The 19,889-nt window shown below is 38.9% G+C and overlaps 1 protein-coding gene across 1 annotated transcript in view; it reads left to right on the forward strand.

Annotated features, from left to right (window-relative positions):
• LOC126173125 (negative elongation factor B) overlaps nucleotides 1-19,889 on the forward strand; it is a 120,731-nt gene that overhangs the window by 51,162 nt on the left and 49,680 nt on the right. Inside the window, exons 6-7 of the mRNA XM_049920932.1 lie at nucleotides 4,052-4,150; nucleotides 4,236-4,382. Coding sequence (XP_049776889.1) covers nucleotides 4,052-4,150; nucleotides 4,236-4,382 — 246 coding nt within the window. The remainder of the gene's footprint in view (nucleotides 1-4,051; nucleotides 4,151-4,235; nucleotides 4,383-19,889) is intronic.

The raw sequence follows: 19,889 nt of genomic DNA on the forward strand, positions 1-19,889 counted from the left end.
TAAGAACACAAACATAAAAAAAATAATAACAAGACACTGGAATTGTTCAATTCCAATACTAGTCTATTCCTAGAGAATCCGTGATTCTTGGAATTGTGAAATCAAAATCAGCACATGACACATTCTTAATTAAAATCATTATAGGTCAACTTTTTTACTCTAATTGTGGTTGTTGTAAGTAAGTATTAGTGCTGTTGTTATTATTGCAGATAGGTAGTAGACAACATTTTGAGTGAGTGGCTGGTAATTGTGGGTAATTTGTGGAATTCTGTGGGTTGTTTAGCTGACTAGAATTGGCAACACTGATCTGACTGTCCAACAGTCATTCGAGTCTATGTTTTTGAGTGAGAAGCAACACAACCTTGTCCTTGTGTTATTTACAGTGTTACAGGCCATAGGCTATTGAACAGTTGCAAGATGGTTAAGAAGAAAGGACCTGATTGGACCCTTTTCAATTTAAAAGGGTAAGGCGTATCTTGTAAACATTGTTTTAAGGAATACAAACTGTCACATTTCAGCAAAATGGGAAAGTATGTCAAAAAGTGTTTTAAGTGCCTACAAAAACTGAAAAAAGTGTGAGAGTTAGGTGCAGAGATTGAGAACAACTTTTTAATCTTTTTGCAGTAGTATAGTATAAATAAAAATACCACCTTCGGGCTAGCTACTTAATATAAGCAATAATTTGTTTCAAAAATCACCTTTAAACTTGAGTGTCATTTTCTTTTTTGTGTGTGGTGTTCCCTCCATCTTGAAAATATTTATTCAGAATATGTTGAAAATTGTGTTGTAACATTTCTATAAAAGACATTTCAGTCTAAAACAAAATAATACATAGTCACAGTTACAAAGATATTATCTAAATTTGGCTAATATTAAATTTTAGAGAATTTGAAATTGATGACCTGTGATATGCACACACAAAAAAGTATTTGAGTATATATTTATACAGTTTATTTCAGAAAGGCAGGTTATTACAAGAGTGTTCATGAATCAGGATTACAGTGTGGAATGAATTTTACTTTACAGTATAGTATGTGCTGATCTGAAACTTCGTGGCAGATGGAAGCTGTATGTCAGACTGGGACTTTGCTTTTTGCAGCAAATGCTGTGCTAAATGAGCTACTCAGTCATGACTCACGACCTGTCCTCACAACTCTACTTCTGCCAGTGCATCTCGTACCTTCCAAACTCCTCAGATGTACTCCTGCAAAACTTGCAGGACTGGCACTTGTGGAAGAAAGGATATTGCCTGTGGCTTAGCCACAACTTGGGGGATTGTTTCCAGAATTAATTTTGATCTGCAACAGAATGTGCACTGATTTGAAACTTCCTGGCAGATTAGAACTATGTGCAAGAGAGGGACTTGAACCTGTGACCTTTGCAATTTGTGAGCAAGTGCTCTGCCAACTGAGCTACTTCAATGTAACTCACAACCCATCCTCAAAGCTCTACTTCTGCCAGTCACTCCATAGAATGTTGCTTCGTTAGAAGCCAATGCTAACATTATTGTGTTGTTTGATTAGATGGCTGGACTTTGCCCCGTTATTCATCTTCATTTTTTATGTATAATAATATAAAGAAGTTTTCAGTAATATGTTCATGGGGATAGATCACTACTTAACAAGTAGAGAATTAACTTTCATCATTATTAAAACTGCACTAATTTTATGCACTGATACATCTTATTGCTCTCATGTACTATGTCGTACAAGAAATTATGTTTCATATAATTAAAACCAATAATGAAAAATTGTGATCATATTTATGTATGTTGACTATGGTACAGTTGATGTATTAAACTATTGTTTACTTATTTGCTTTCTTTGTGTGTTTTAGAAAAATTGTTCATTGACTTATTTGCTTGTCAATTGTATTTTTTCATTCTTCTTGGTAGTCAGTTAATAATTATGTCTGATATTATACCATTACCAACAGGGAAACATCACCATAGTGGGACCCATTGGGGCAATGACTATGAGAAAGGTGATCACGTTCAGTGAGGAAAATACACACTATGTGAACAAAACTATCTGGAAACCTGGCTGAAAATGACGTACAAGTTTGTGACACCCTCCATCGGTAATGCTGGAATTCAGTATGGTGTTGGCCCACCCTTAGCCTTGATGACAGCTTCCACTCTTGCAAGCATACCTTCAATCAAGTGCTGGAAAGTTTCTTGGCGAGTGACACCCATTCTTCGTGGAGTGGTGCACTAAGGAGAGGTATCGATGTTGGCTGTTGAGGCCTGGCGCGAAGTCAGTGTTTCAAAATGTCCAAAAGGTTTTCTATAGGATTCAAGTCAAGACTCTGTGCAGACCAGTCCATTACAGGGATGTTATTGTCGTGTAACCACTCCGCCACAGAACAGATTATGAACAGGTGCTCGATCGAGTTGAAAGATGCTGTCGCCATCCCCAAATTGCTCTTCAACATTGGGAAGCAAGAATGTGCTTAAAACATCAATGTAGGCTTGTGTTGTGATAGTACCACGCAAAATGACATGAAAAACACAAACACACCATTACACCACCACCACCTCCAATTTTACTGTTGGTACTACACACGCTGGCAGATGACGTTCACCTGGCATTTGCCATACCCACATCCTGCCCTTGGATCGCCACATTGTGTACTGTGATTCGCCACTCCACACAACATTTTTCCACTGTTCAATTGTCCAATGGTTACACTCTTTACACCAAGCGAGGCGTCGTTTGGCAGCTACTGGCATGATGTGTGTCTTATGAGCAGCAGCTCGATCATGAAGTCCAAGTTTTCTCACTGCCTGTCTAACTGTCATAGTACTTGTAGTGGATCCTGATGCAGTTTGGAATTCCTGTGTGATGGTCTGGATAGATGTCTGCCTATTACACATTACGACCCTCTTCAACTGTCGACAGTCTCTGTCAGTCAACACATGATGTCAGCCTGTACACTTTTGTGCTGTGCGTGTCCCTTCATGTTTCCACTTCACTATCGCATCGGAAACATTGGCTCTAGGGATGTTTAGGAGTGTGGACATCTCGCATACAGAGTATGACACAAGTGACATCCAATCACCTGACCATGTTCGAAGTCTGTGAGTTCCGCGGAGTGCCCCATTCTGCTCTCCATGATGTCTAATGACTAATGATGTTGCTGATACGGAATACCTGGCAGTAGGTGGCAGCACAATGCACCTAATATGAAAAACATATGTTTTTGGGTGTGCCCAGATATTTTTGATCGTTATAGTGTATCTGGTAACACCATCTTGTATCTACCTGTGAGAGTTGGCTTCATGGTTAAATTGATGACTAGTGGCTGAAAGTGCTGCCCTTCTGCAGAACGTACACACTGTGTACAGGTAGCTTTGCCATCCAGAAAATTTGTGTAGGTTCTGGACTGTTGAGAGACTAGAAACCTGTTAAGGCAAAGTCTACTTAGATTCTCTAATACATTTCCATAACCTTTATGGTACTTATGTGCAACAAGTCATTCCATCGAATGTTGCTTCTTTGAAAGCCAGTGCTAACATCATTGTGCTATTTTATTATACGGCTGGGCTTTGCCCCACGTTCATCTTCATCTTTTATGTATAACATTATAAAGCAGTTTTCAGTAATATGTTTATCGGGATAGATCACTATTTAACAAGTACAAGACATCGAGCAGTGGACATACATGTAGAAGTGACGGTAAACTATAAACTGCTGAGCTTTTGGGCAAAACACTTCTGGAGAGTGTGACATGTGCATGTACGTACACACACACACACACACACACACACACACACACAGAGAGAGAGAGAGAGAGAGAGAGAGAGAGAGAGAGAGAGAGAGAGAGAACCATAGGCTACAACCTGAAGTCTTCGTGTATGTATATCAACAAACAGTGAAATTGCATGATCATTAAGAAACTTAGGACCTGTGCCATTACCGTTAATTTGATTCTTTTTTAAAATTACATATAGTACTATTTTTCAAGACCAGTAATCTGTGTATTTGTTGGGAGTGGGGCTGTTTCCTATATACTGAAAAAGTACCATAATCTTCCTGTTTCCTTTTTTCAGGATATAATATCAGTTGATCCTTGCCATAAATTCACTTGGTGCCTTGATGCATGCATACGAGAAAAAAATGTTGATATAAAGCGTTCAAGGGAGCTTCAGGTAGGATTCAGTTTCTTTTTGTTACTGTTATTTCTTAGTAGTGCTTATTTTGAATTATGTAATGCATTGATCTTCTCTGTTTCAGGGATTTCTAGACAGCATTAAGAGGGGTCAGGAGCAGGTACTTGGTGACCTCTCAATGACATTATGTGATCCATATGCTATTAACTTTCTGGCAACCTCAGCAACAAAAATACTACAGCACTTAATCAATATAGAGGGCTTGCCAAGGGTATGTTTAGTCAGCTGGTTAGCATGACTTCCTTAATGATAAAGTAGTATGTCGTTAAGATATGTATGAAAACAATAGTGTAATAACATCTTTCCTATAATTCTTTGAGACCCAAGAAAGTGAAAAAAATTTTTTTTAAGTTTTTCACAGAATGACCCTTTATTAGTATAGTAAGCAATGAATACAAGAAGAAATTAAAGAAAGTTGTTTGAAGCAGGTGGTTTCATGTTGGAGTATAATTTTAATTGTTTTACAAAATAACCTTTATTAACCCAGTAAGTAACAAATACAAGAAGAAATTGGTAAAAAGTAAACAATCAGGTTTTTTTTATGGAGGGACCACTGGGACATTCAGTTTTCAATCACCCTTTGTCATCTCATGTGGTATGTTTGAAAACAAATTCACATTTTTCCTAGACTCAATCCCACATCTCGAAACTTCCATGAACTTGTAACACCTAAAATAAATTATAGTCATAAATAACAAGCAAAAGTGGGCTTAAAATTTAATAAATATTGTATCAAAACTGTGTACTGCTCCAATGGTGTCATTTTGAAACCATACATAAATGCAGTGTTACAAAATCAAATTTATGTTACAGTAACTATCAGTAATCTCCTGAATATGGCCACAATAAAATAAAAAAAAACTGCATTTCTGGTGGTTTCTTGTTAAAGGTATGGGTACTTCAAAATAAAATTAATAAAATGGTGGTTTCAGATAGAATTCACTGGTACTCAAAGAGTTAAAGCTTTCTTTGGCATTTACTTTTTATTGAGACATTGGATGAATGATTATTCTAAGTATACTTTTTAAATAATGAACTTTAGATTTGAAAATAACCCTTCATATTTTGATTTAGAACTTCCCATCAGAGTCTGTTGAGCATATTTGTGATGCTGTTGATTTGAGAGCATGAATTATCATGAATTACAGTGTTCATTTTAAATTACAAAGGCAGTTTTATAACTTTTTCCAGTTTTTCGGTCATTCCAGTCCATGTTGTACTACACCTGATAAAATACAAGATACACTCTTTATTACTCTGTAAAGATGGAAACATAACAGCCATTTAACAGTTCACAAAACCAGTCCACATTGCATCGTCATAAAGTTGTCGACACACACACCAAACGAAGGATGCAGACAGTTTGTGCCATACAAGTCTATCAGCATCCATGTATTTTTAATCCAAAGAGTTGTCAAAATGAGATCCAATAACTAGTGCGGTCACATATGCACAGCGTTGAGCGGTGTGGAGGTTATACGTCCACAACTCACTTTAAATGTCCACAAATGTAAAATTGTGCATTTCACACAATTACAAAAAATGTAGTCCTATGACTACAGCATCAATGAGTCACAGCTGAAATACGTCAACTAATGCAAATAGCTGGGTGAAACAATTTGTAGGGATATGAAGTAGAATGACCACATAGTTTGTCGTAGGTAAAGCAGGTGACAGACTGTGGTTCATTGGTAGAATACTAGGGAAATGCAATCAGTCTACAAAAGAGATTGCATACAAAACACTCATGAAAACCAGCCTAGAACAATGCTCAATTGTGTGAGACCCATACAAAATAGGACTAACAGGGGATATAAAACGGATGTAAAGAAAGCAATATTATGAAAAGGACAGATTAGTAATACTCACTAAATATCCTCAGTCACAGAGAGGCTCAACAAAAGGACTGTCAAACAAGTAAGCTTTTGGCCAGAAAGGCATCGTCAGAATTAGAGAACACACACTCACAGCCACACACACACACACACACGCACACACACACACACACACACACACACACACACGCACACAAGGAAATGCAACTGATGTGTATGTGAGTTGCATTTGTGTGTGTGTGTGTGTGTGTGTGTGTGAACACGTGTCTGTGTGTCTCCGTGTGTGTGTGTGTGTGTGTGTGTGTGTGTGTGTGTGTGTGTGTGTGTGTGTGTGTTCAAATGGCTCTGAGCACTATGCGACATAACGTCTGAGGTCATCAGTCGCCTAGAACTTAGAACTAATTAAACCTAACTAACCTAAGGACATCACACACATCCATGCCCAAGGCAGGATTCGAACCTGCGACTGTAGCGGTCGCTCGGTTCCAGACTGTAGCGCCCAGAACCGCACGGCCACTCCGGCCGGCTGTGTGTGTGTGTTTTTTGTCTATATCCAATGAAGGCCTTTTTCGCCAAAGGCTTAGTTGTTTGACAGTTCTTTTGTTGTGCCTATCTGTGACTCAGCATCTCTGGTATATGGTGAGTAATAATCTATCCTTTTCATATTGCTGCATTATTCCATCCTGGACTTTCCATTGTTTGATTAAAGAAAAGCAACGCAAACGATCATAGGATCATTTGACCCATGGGAGACTGTCATGATGATGCTGAAAGAATTGAACTAAGACACTTGGATGCAAACACAAACTATCCCATGGAAGTCTACTTAAAGAGTTTCTAGAACATGGACAGGGGATCACCCAAGCAAAGTTGTGGGCAGCAAATGGAGAAATCCCCTGATTTAAGTGAGTTTGACAAAGGGCAGATTATTATTACAAAGAGCCTGTGAATGAGTATCCTGAAAATGATGATGCTGGTTGAATGTTCACATGCTACTGTTGTGAGGATCTTTGGAGATAGGAGGACTGTGAAACTACCTCCAGGCGCTAAAGGTTGGATGTCCATGACTCTTCACGGAATGTGGGGTTTGAAGGCTTGCCTGCTCTGTGAAATAGGATACATGATGATCTATGGCCTCTCTGCCGAAAGAGCACAATACTGGTGCATGCAATGACATTGTCAGTTACAATTGCAACGGGCATGGGGCCATTGGAATTAAATCGGTGATCAGTGTAAACATATCGGTTCTTCGGGTTAATCGCATTTTTGCTGCAATACATCAGTGGTCATCTCCACAAACGCCATCATTGAGGTGAACAGTGGCTCAAACTGTACAGTGCGCCACGGGCACCGGCTAGTGAAAGCAGTATTATATAGTTATGGGAGATTTCCTTCTGTATTTGCATGGGACCTATGGTAGTATTTGAAGACATGCTGACAGCTGTGAACCACCTTCATTCCTTCATGTTTGATGCTTTCTCGGACGGCGATGTCATCTTTCAGCAGTATAACTGCCCATGTCTCGGAGCCAGAAGGATGCTACAGTGGTTTGAGGAGTATCACTGTGAACTCACATTGATGTCTCGGTGAGCAAATTTGCCTGATTTAAATCCTGTGGAACCGACCTGGGTCACTATCTGCCACCATCACCATATACACAAATCAGTGGCCATTATTTATGTGAATTACATGACCTGTGCATAGACATCTTAACGCCACACACCTCCACAAACCTACCAACCCGATCCCTGATAAGCAGACTCAGTGATTTATTTCATTCCAAAGACGGACAAAAAGCTAGTAAGCAGGTTGCCATAATGTTTTGGCTCATCAGTGCACTGTCATTTATACATATTCTGAATGGCAGTGCTCCCATATCTTATTTATTTGTGTATGTTCATTTTTCACAACAATACCCCATCAGAACACTGTACTGGGTTCCAAATGGCAAGAAATATGTTATCCTGTTATGTGTCACATTGAGAAGACAATGCATTATTGATTGCAAGGTAATCTGGAACTGTGTTAGAAGTTACCTGAAAGTGAAAAAGTTAGCAGACACCTGATATTCATTGAATGTTATCTTACAAATACATGGATTTTCAGTGGAGCTGACAATTGCTTTCCTATGCACAGTATTTTTATGACTGACTTAGTTACTGATCTTCTACACCTGCTCTGAGTCAGTTTTACTTCTGCTCTTTGGCTGCACTTCAACCAGACCAGTACTTGTAGCACCTAAAGACAATAACTAGATCTGTCATCAAAATGTTGTGCAGAAAATATAACTCAGCTGGAAACTCAAACTCATAGTAGCAATCAACCATCCCTCCCCCCCCTCCTTTCCCCTCCTCAGAGAAAAGAGAAGCAGAAGTCATATTGTATTTTGAAGTGTATTCTTGCACTCTGCAGGAAAAGTCATCAACAAATTAGGTTTATGTTATATAGATAAGTTTTATAACTCTTCTTGAAAATGAGACATAACTTGGGCTCTGTTTCGTGTAGGTGAAATGAAGTGGCTTCCTGAGTGGAAACAGCAACTGTATATTGGCTGTACTTTGCTTCTTGCTCTTTCCATCTAATAATTTCAGTCACTTTTATCCTTGTGTTTATATTTCAAATAGTGCTGCCAGTGCATGGTTGTCAATGGATCACGACGTAATGGTTGTTGTCCAGAGAGACCATAGTCCAGCAGTTGCCATGCCACTTGGGGCACGAGATTGCATACTTGCAGTCTTGTTAAATATGGCTGCAATTGCATACACTGTCTGACGTGGCTCCCTTCTTGTCTGTTGCACATTGTGCAGGGTGAGGCAAAAGTCTGAATACACCCCTATGAAAGTCGAACAGTGTTTGACGTGTCTGTAGGTGGGCACACAACTTGTAGGAGCTATGGCGATGGCAGCAGTCATCTTCAAATCCATCATTTTGGATTTGGGTTACATGTTTAAAATGGGAAGGGAGTCGTGTGGCACATCATTTTGAATTGCCTCTTCCTCAGGAATACACATGTGAGATCTGTTTTAAGATATCTTTATTTGTGTAGGTGTTATGACCTGTTAAAGTTTAGGACACTAGTCAGTGTCAGAATTACAGCATATGCTCAATGTGACCTCCATTGCACTGGACACACAGTCAGAGTCTTTTTTTGCCAGTCCTGCTGCACACTTCAAAGAATCTGTGGGTCATACCTCTCCCCATTGAAGGTTCCATCAATCGACACTGGACCTACAATTCTTGTCCCAAATCCCACCCCAAAGCATCTTTTCACTACCAGCATCTTTACAGGTATCCACCCATGGGGGGAGGGTTTGCATCTAACCAGTAGCATTGATTACATTTGTTTGATTTGATTTGATTTGATTTTTACAAGGAACCTAAAACAACTTGGGCCTAACCTGCCACTGCCCACACCAAAACTAAGTATATTGTGCGGTATCGCTCCATGTATATCTAGTAAAGCTAACCAATGCCCTTAAATAGCGCACGGAGTTCCTCTACCAGTTTTTTGTTAGACACAATTTCTTCAGGTATAGTTGTCCCGAATATTCTGTATCTTTTATTCTCCAATGCCATGCGTTCGAAGATTAGGTGTGATGCAGCTTCTTCACCCTCATCATGGATCCTACATTTAGGGTCCTCTTCCATTATACCCATTCTGTGTACATGTTTTTTGAAATTCCCATGGCTCGTCATTAGTCCAGTCGTGAGTTTGATATCTTTCCTGTTCAATCCCAGGATTACAGAGCTTCTTTTAAAACATGGCTTGGGCATCATTACCTTACTATGTCTTTTTATGGACCTTGGTTTAATATCCTACATGCTGTTTCCTAAGCCAGTTCCATAGTTCTAATTTGATCATAGCCTTGGTGATTGTCAGGACATGTTCCGGTCCAATAAATGGAGTAGTTGGCCCCATCCTAGCCAGTCTGTTGGCTTGTTCATTGCCATAGATCCCTGAGTGGCCAGGGACCCACACTAGGTTTACCCTATTGCTTCCCCCTAGCTCCACCAGAGCCCTGTGACATTCTGGAACAATCTTAGATCTTGTTGCAGGAGCTGCCAATGATTTCAGGGATGCCTGGATGTCTGAATAGATGTAGATGCTACAATCCTTGTAGCACCTATGCATATTCTCCTCCACATATGCCCTGATTGCAGTAATTTCAGCTTGGAATACAGAGGCCAGTTTTCCCAGAGAGATGATGCCCTCCAGTCTTGGCTGAACCCATGCCCCAACACCTTGGTCTATTTTCGAACAATCAGCAAACCAAACGATGTCCCCCCTTACGGTGTCGAACTGTTTTTTCCCACTGCCCCCTGCTTCCAATTATTATATTGTAATGCTTGTTGAAGCAGTTGGGAGTTGTTATATAGTCGACAGGCATTTCCCCAGCCATTCCTACATTTACCTCACTCACTATGTTAGTGTGTGATTCTGGATATCGGAATGAGACCCAGTTTCTGCCAGTCTGTGTGCCCCAGGTGCTGCCTCCATCTTGACCCAAACATGTAGTGGAGGCATGTCCAGCATGGCTTCCATTCCAGTGGTTGGTGTGCTGCTAATTCTGCCTGTTATGGCTAAGCAGGCCAATCTCTGCACATTAGCAAGCTCCTTAGCTGCAACCCAATGTTCTACCTTCTTCCACCACACTACTGCCCCACAGGAAATCCTTGGTCTGACTACTGTGGTGTATATCCAGTGCATACCCCTGAGACTTAGGCCCCAGTTTTTGCCACAAGTACTTTTTTCCTTGCAGCAGATACTCTTAATGTGAAGGGTCCACGTTCGCTTCTGATTTAAGGTTACCCCTAGATATTTCACTATCCCCTTCACAGGTAGAGTTTCATCAAAGAGCTATAGATTCCAACTTGAGTGTTGGATATGCCTCTTCATAAATGGCACCACAACAGTCTTCTTAGGATTAACCCTCAGATCCTGTTTAATGCACCAATTTTGCACAATGTCCAAACCTCCTTGTGTCATATTTGTAATTGTGTCAGTAAATTTGCCAAGTATTACTATGACAAGGGCAGCAGCGTATCCTTGGCAGAAGCATTGTCTGGAATTTAATTCGTCAATGAGTTTGTTCACCACTAGATTCCACAATATAGTGGACAAAACTCCTCCTTGTGGTGGTGTTAATTGCCATATTTTCATTCATCATGGTAGCCTCTACCTTCCTTCCACTAATCTTGGCTCTGGTCCACCTGCATATAGTGGTCCCCAGGTCATGCACCTATGCTGCCCTTACCATGGAATCAAATGTCGTGTTACTGAAGGCCCCCTTGATATTCAGGAAGGTGCAGAGGGCTATTTCTTGGAAGTGAAGTGCTTTCTCAACCTTCACAGTTAGTGGAGAACTGTTTCACATGATTTACCTGGTTGATATGCATGTTGGTTTGAATGTAGAGGGGCCCCTACTTAGTCTCCTCTCCCCAACATATACGTTAACCAGTTTTGCCAATGTTTTCAGAATGGAGGAGGATAGACTAATTGGTCACATATCCTTAGCCTTGGTATGATCAGTTCTCCCTGGCTTTGGAATGAAGACAGCAGTCACTGCCCTCCAAGCATTGGGAATGATTCCTACTGCTAGGCCAACCCTGAATAGCCTACATAGGATTCTTATGAGCTTCTCTCCTGCCTGTTGCAAGAGAGCTGGAAAAATTCCATCTGGGCCAGGTGACTTGAATGGTTGGAGTGTTGCCACCACCCATTGGATTTTATTAAGGTTTACACACTCCTTGGCCAATTCCCAGTCCTCTCTTTGAGTGCCTGAGAACCATTGTCTCTCCGGGATCACATTCTGGTCTGTGTTGTCTGGCAGAGCATATTGAGGAAAGTGAGTTTTGAGGAGCAGTTCCAGTGTCTCAGGTGCTGTCTTTGTATATTTCCCATCCTCCTTCCTCGATGTACCTCCTGGATTGGTTGGTACTCTAGTGAGAATCTAGAGAAGTCTGGTTTGTGCAGCTGTGCTCTCCACTTCATCACATAATGCCTCCCAGGATGCCTTCTTTGCTTGTCTGATTGCAAGATTGTAGTTGACATGGGCTTCACGATATTTAGCCCATTGTCCTTTACATCTCACAGTACTAAACAGTCTCCATACCTGTTTTCTTTGCATTTCCAAGTTGCTGTTCCACCAACTTGTTGTTGTCAGTGTCAGCATTACAGCACATGCTCAATATGACCTTCATTGCATTGGACACACAGTCGGGGTATTTTTTGCCAGTCCTGCTGCACACTTCACAGAATATGTGGGTCATACCTCTCCCCATTGAAGGTTCTATTAATCGACACTGGACCTACAATTCTTGTCCCAAATCCCTTCCCAAAGCATCATTTTTCACTACCAGTATCTTTACAGGGATCCACCCACAGGGGGAGGGTTTGTATCTAACCAGTAACAATGATTCCATGTGTTTACTTCTTCTTGCAGATAAAAATTAGCTTCATCATTGAACATCACCTGTTGTATGAAGTGTGAATTCCAGTTACACTGATCCAGAGCCCATTCCACAAAATGCACCTGCCGATCAGGATCATACTCTGAAAGATGATGTTGCAACTGTAACTTGTGTGGATGCCATTGGCATCTGTGCAACACATGCAGGATTAAATGCTGACTGACAGTGGATATTGCTGATAACTGGCACATACTGCAATGTGGACTTTTCACAAATGAAGCCATGGTTTCTGTTGCGTGGATTGTCCACTACAGAACCTGTTGCACAAAATTTGTCCAATAATTTGAATACTGTCATATGTAGGGACTAATGACCCTGTAGTTTAGTCCCTTTACTCTCCAACCTGTCATGTGAAATATCATTTCTCTTGGGATGCCATGCATTGAAGCCAGCAGCAATCATTTTGGTATTTTGTCCACCGCTCATTAACACAATTCCAATGTGTCCTTACTGTGTAAGTGCCATTGTGGATCACCTGCAACAATAAACAGAATTGATCATCTCCTTGCAATTTCAAACTTTAACAGGTCATACCTCCTACACAAATATCTTAAAACAGATTTCACTTGTGTATTACTGAGAAAGAGGCAGATCAAAATGATGTGCCACATGACACTCTTCCCATTTGAAATGCGCAACCCAAATCCAAGATTGCAGATTTCAAGATGGCTGCTGCTGTCACCATAGCTCCTGTAAGTTGTGTCCTCACCTACAGTCACCCCATACCAGGTGTCATTATGATGCCTCTCACCATTCAGCTTTTATAGGGGTGTATCCAGACTTTTTCTTCAGTCTGTAGTGGTCACCTGCTGCTTTAGCTGGCTGTGGTCGACCACTCTGGAGGCAGCTTTGACTGTAGTTTGTGGTGCTTCCCATGCAAGTGAAACAATGGTGTGAGCAATACCAAACTCCTGGGCTGCACTCATTTCACTTCATCCTTATTTCAGTTTCCTGGTGATTCTTCTCCATATGAAGTCATCGAGATGTTGTTTCAGCTATCCATGTTATAATGAAGAACATCACCACAGTCCATCATAATTGTTTGCCGATTGACACACCATGTCTTTTCCCATTCCTTCAACTGACCCATGTTGTCAGACCAGTCCCATTTGGCACTGTAGTCACTCTGAACTCAGGCCATGTGATGTCCCTCTACCTGTGCAAGACTGGGAGAACTCTTGCAGGTCCCCACCAAGTTCCTACATGTTCCACCAGGCAGTACTAGTATATTTTCCCACCTGTACCGTGCTATCTGTCCCCCTTCCCACCTCATGCTCCCGCAACCCTTAAATCATTGCTGCTCTGACAGACGCAGTCACAGTCAGCTCTAGTGCCCTGAGACAGCAGCTAGGTGTATGTGTGTGTGTGAGTTGTGGTTGTGTGATTGTGAGTGTGTTTTCTGTTGCAGAAGAAAGACTTTGTCTGAAAGCATTAGTATTTTAGTAGTATAGAAGTGGAATGAGCACATAAGGATGACAGTAGGGAGATGAATGATCGACTAAATTTGTTACTGGTAGGCTTGATCAACATGGGAATATTGCGGAGATGCTTGGTGAACTCAATTGAGAATCCTTGGAGGGAGAATGGCAGTGTTTTTGCAAAACGCTGTTGAAAAATTTAGAGAACCAACATTTGCACCTGACTGCAGAACAATTCTACTGCCATCAATATATATTTCACATAAGGGCCATAAAGATAAAAGAAATTACTAGGGCTCATGCAGAGTTATGTAGACAGTTGCTTTCCATTTCTCCATTCGCTACTGAAATATGAAAGGAAATGACTAGCAATACAGTGGCAGACACACTATGTATGTAGATATAGATGTAATGACATGATGGGTTATGGAATCATTAGAAATTGGGAGATGGATAGGAGAGAGTTCATGAAGTGTACAGAGACTTATTATTTTTCTTCCCAGAATTTAAATGAAACTAACATCAACCAAGATGTTATATGTTAACATGACTCATTGTAAACTGATGTATGTAGATACAATACAGCAAAATAATAAAATGTGTCAAAAATTTTGGAAAGTTGAGAGTCTTAACAGACTATAAAATTCTGTAATAGAGTAGAGAATGAAGGTAGAGTTAGAGAAGCAACTGTACTAGGGGAAATAAACAGAATAGCAGAAATATTTCTGGAGGTCTGCGAAGATTTCGACAGGTTGCAACAAACTTCCTCTTCCAGAAGGAAGGTTTCACTAAAAAGGACTTGGAGACACAGAAAGATTCCACTAGAAAACATCATGACTAGACAAAGGTTTATAAAACAAATACTTGACTGAAATATACTGAGAAATTTATGTATATTGAGATCATAATGTAGCGTTGCTGAACAGCAGGCCAAAATGCAAATGAATAAAGCAAAAGAGGAAGCATCTGAGTAATTGGGGAACTGAGAAATTAAGACTGGGTGAAATATTGTGGTAACTAATTGAGGCAGTAACTTCGAAGCTAAGTAAAGGCACTGATTATTTAAGGAATTAGCATGTGAAATCTAATAAAGAATGAAATGATGAGGGCTGGAGAGGTTAGTGAAGTAAGAGGGGAAAAAAGAGGAAGGGTGGATGGAAGCTGGGTGGTGGAGGAGAAAGGGCATGGATAACTCTTGAAAGCCTGTAGCTTGGAGATGAAAGAAATAAATACAAGAATGCAAAGAATGGAACATGAAGTTACCATTATAGGTTGGATTTGAAAACAGTGAGCAACTTCCAGTATGCAAGATCAGAGAGACATAATCGCAAAGTGGAATATATGTGGCACTTAAAAAAAAATACTATGTACAGACAGATTGTATATAACTTTGACAGAATAGAAATGAAGTTGTAGGTTAACACGTGCTTGTGGAAACATTGTTAAAAACAAAGTGAGGAGCAAACAAAACACACATATAAATCCAATGAAGGAGGTTTGCTACACATGTTACAGTGGCACTGAGGTGGAAGAAATTGGATACTAGTGTTGTTTCCAGAATGTTGTTATGTTGTTGGTTGAGTATGACAGAACAGTGAATGATCTCGGTCCAGTCTTGCCTGCAAGAACATTTAAGATAACTAGCATAAACTATTAATATTAATGAGATATAAAAGAACTTTAGTATTATTTTATTTGTCAATCAAAATGTATAAATAATTCATTTCATAAAAAATGTTAACCACCACACTGTCAAAGAAGGTTTGAACAGATAAAGTTGAGAACTACCAGGTGATCAGCCATATATTTCCTGCATATAAGTTGCTGACTAAAGTAATACTCAGTAAGAAGGAAAAAAACCCTGTCAAAACTCAATTTGACTTCAGAAAAGTGAAGGTAACAGAGAAGCAGTTCTAATATTGCCTTTGTTAATGGAAGAAAGAATGCAGAAGTCCAAAATAAAATAAAAGAACCCTTGTTATCTTTATTACATTTGTGGAGTTACAGACCACCTTAAACAATGTAATGAAAAATTAAACAAATAGAAGGATGAGACTGAAGTGCAGACAAGTAACATATTATATCTACAAAGACCAAATGGGAGTAATAAAAGAGGAACATCAAATAAAATCTATGTGTGTAAGGTAGCCTAGAAGCTTAATCCTAAATTTACAGACAATGAGAAAAACCAATAATTTGAAACATATCACCAACAGAAATTTAGTTTTCATTTTAGTAGATTCTTGTTTTTAACAGTGAGAAGGAGATTGCCAAAATATAGTTTCCATTTTCATTTAACTCTATCACCAAACATGTGCCAGTATTATAAACTGGTAGTTATATATCCTTTGGGCAGGCAAGGCTCGATGCAAATGCACACAATTCTAAATTGTACTGTGCCCCAATACAGTGTAGTGATTCAACTGAATTGCCACTTATTGGTAAGGAATATAGCCATTTTGGCAATAAATTAATTCATTAACCTTTTAAAAATATTTTACATTTATTTATATTTTATGGAAACTGACCTCTATTATTGGCTGCACTTTTCAAATGATTGATTTTTCATTCCTTCTCATATCTTTGAATCTTCCTAGATATGCTAAATAAGACACAGAGACAGTGACAGCAAAGTCCTCAAGAGGAATAAAAGGCCAAGGGGAGAAGATACCAGTACCAAGGGTGACAGTCAAAAGCCCTTCTGACATAAATTAATAGAGACTATCTCCGTGCACCAGAGATAGTACATTGCAGACAACAGGAATATCCATTGATATGCATATTTAGGAAAGAGCAGCGACATCCATCAAAGCCTTGTGCAGTATCCCAAACTTAATCAATGTATCAACAAGCACAGCAATGATGCTATTCGAAGTGACAGTGCTGCCAGTCATAAAGTATGGTATAGAGACCATAAGAGAAAAACTAAGATTGGCGATATGAAAGAATAGAACAAAGCAAAACAATTTCCATGAAATGGATACTAGGAATGGTATAAATAGTGCCATCCCAAATTACTTACAAATTTCTGAAAGAGATTTATTTCATAGAGGACATCAGATGACAACACTGTCTGTCTTACACAGAACCATATAAGGAGCTGATTAATGTCGTGCACATGAAGGAGGCAGAGATAGAACTAGAGTTCTATGCTGGATGGGTCATTCCATGTCAAATCAACACACTTTAAATAAAAATTTGACCTCACCCTCTTAGATTTTACTGAAAGTTTGTATAGTTATAGTGGGCGCTGAAACTAAGAAAAATACCAAATTTCAATTTTTTCACCCCAAACTATTCATGAAATATGGTCATGTAAACTTTTCAAAAACTGGCCAAAAATGTGTGAATGGACTTTTTTTAAAGTGCCCTAGAAGTTGCCCTTTTAATTACTAACCTTTTTCAAAATACTAATTAATATTTTGATTTATTTTTTTTGCAAAAAGTACATAATTGAAAATTTTCAAAATATTTCCATAATTACTTTATACTGTTGTAAATCACATGGCAAAATATAAATGTGGGATGATGATGGGTTCATTGTTAAAAAAAATTATTCCGGACTCTTGTTTTTCACTAACAGCCATAGTTTGACCAAACAGACCATTAACAAACAGGAATTTCATTAAAATATACTGAAAGGTAAGTAAAAAATTACTGGAAATATCAAAATATCACCTTCTTGAAACAAAACTAAACAACATTTTCTATAATTGATTGCTTATTTTATTCGCTTCTTACAGTTTAAACTAATAGTCTATTAACTGGCAAAACGAAATGTTGAGTGTAGGACCTATAGCTAAGATTTAAATAAGGTGTGAAAAACTTATAAGTAGACTACTGATGTAATACTTGTGGTCCAAAAATACACATTTCATTAGCACAGACTTTAGCCTCTGTATGAAGGCTGAGCATGCTTGTGTTCCCGTGTATGTATGCAGCAGGCTGTGAACAAGATGAAACAAGCACAGTGCTTGATGTCCGTACAATCATTCAGAGACTGGAGCCATTGTTGAGAGGATATAAGACTGTTTGTTACCTTCAAAGGCTTAATGTGCCTACAGCATTATTGTGCACTGTGGATTTAGTGCAAATCAATTGTTACCCCTGTGTTGACCAGTTTGTATCTAGTATATTTAATAGTTCATTTACAAGTAAATCTATAAATTGAAGGAGAGTTTATAAGTGGTTTTTGTATCAATATGGAACCAAGTAAAAAGTGCAGTGCTATAAGAGTGCAGTGTTGTAATCCATTGAAGGAGTCAAATCATTTTATTAGAGACAGAAAAAAAAAAAAACAGAAATGTCACAGCATGGATGCCCAAATTATTCCCACAAATACCTAGTGGTGGCAGGATTTGTGGTAAATGTAGGAAATATGTAACCACATTGAAAAATACACCAGAGCCCGTCAGTGATAAAAGTGTTGAAGAAGATTCTTCTGGATCAGAAATAATCGTCCCAGACCAAGACCCTGACTTCACTGCAACTTCAGTGGTTGTTCAGACACTTAACACATCACTTCAAGAACTAGGTGAGTCTCCAATTGATGAGGAAAAAGTAACATATAGGCATTATGCCAAATCGAAAGTGAAAAAAATCTCATCAGTGACACACAAACTTTTTGTTGCTGCTGAAACTTCATCAGATACTGATGAATCTGTTCAAAATCTCAACACAAACTTTAATAATTCTATAAGTAGAGCAAAAAAAATAATCATTCTTACAAGTTTACCTGAAAAGTGGAGTGTCAGGAAAATAATGAGGGAATATAATGCTCCTAATTACATGGTTCGGCAGTCCAAAAAAATTTTGGAAGAGAAAGGATTCATGGAAGGTCCAAACCCAAAACTGAGGAAGTGTTTACCAACAGAAACTGTCAAAACTGTACATTCATTTTATGAAAATGATGAAGTTAGCCAGGCAATGCCAGGTATTAAAGATTGTGTGACAATTACAGAAACAAGTGGAAGTAAAACAAAAATATCAAAAAGACTTATTTTGTGTAACCTTAAAGAAGCTTACAAATATTTTAAAGACAAGTTTTCTAACATAAAAATAGGTTTCTCTAAATTTTCTGAGTTGACACCAAAACATTGTGTATTCACTGGCTGGAGTGGCACACACACTGTCTGTGTGTGCACAACTCACCAAAACATAAAATAAATGATAGAAAATGCCAAACTAAATACAGTAAGAAACAGCAGCTTAAACAATTATAAGCAGTGCATTACAGAAATGCTTTGCAACCCATCATCAGTTGATTGCAACATGGGAAACTGTGAATATTGCCCATGAGAAACTGTCATATGTAAAATTTTACAAAGTTTTTTTGATGAAAATGTAATTGAACGAGTTCAGTTCCGACAGTGGATATCAGTTGACCGCTGTAATCTGGAAATTGTTCAGAAAACTTCTGAAGAATTCATACATTTATTTTGTAGTAAGATGTCTACTTTCATTCCGCATGACTTCATTGCCAAGCAACAACGAACATTCCTTAACTCCTCAATAAAAAACCTTATGGAATCTGAATTTGTCATATGTGATTTTTCGGAAAATTATAGTATAGTTCTACAGGATGAAGCTCAGAGTTACCACTGGACAAGACAACAGATTACCATTCATTCTTTTGTTATATATTACAAACAGGAAGACAAAGTTGAGCATATGAGCTTTGTCATTATTTCCAATTGCCTGGAGCACAATACAGTTGCGGTTTACACCTTTCAAAAGAAGCTTATTTCTTGTCTAACAAATTTTAAAAGCTTCCAAAAAAGATGTACTATTATTATGATGGTCCTGCTGCTCAGTACAAAAATAAGAAAAACTTCCAGAACTTTGTCTTCTCAAGGAAGACTTCAACATAAAAGCTGAGTGGCACTTTTCAGCCACAGCTCATGGGAAAGGGCCTTGTGATGGAGTAGGGGGTCAGTTAAGAGACTAGTAGCTCGTGAAAGTTTACAAAGGCCATACCAAAATCAGATCCAAACT

Source organism: Schistocerca cancellata, chromosome 1 (assembly GCF_023864275.1).
Source record: "Schistocerca cancellata isolate TAMUIC-IGC-003103 chromosome 1, iqSchCanc2.1, whole genome shotgun sequence".
Lineage (NCBI taxonomy): Eukaryota > Metazoa > Arthropoda > Insecta > Orthoptera > Acrididae > Schistocerca > Schistocerca cancellata.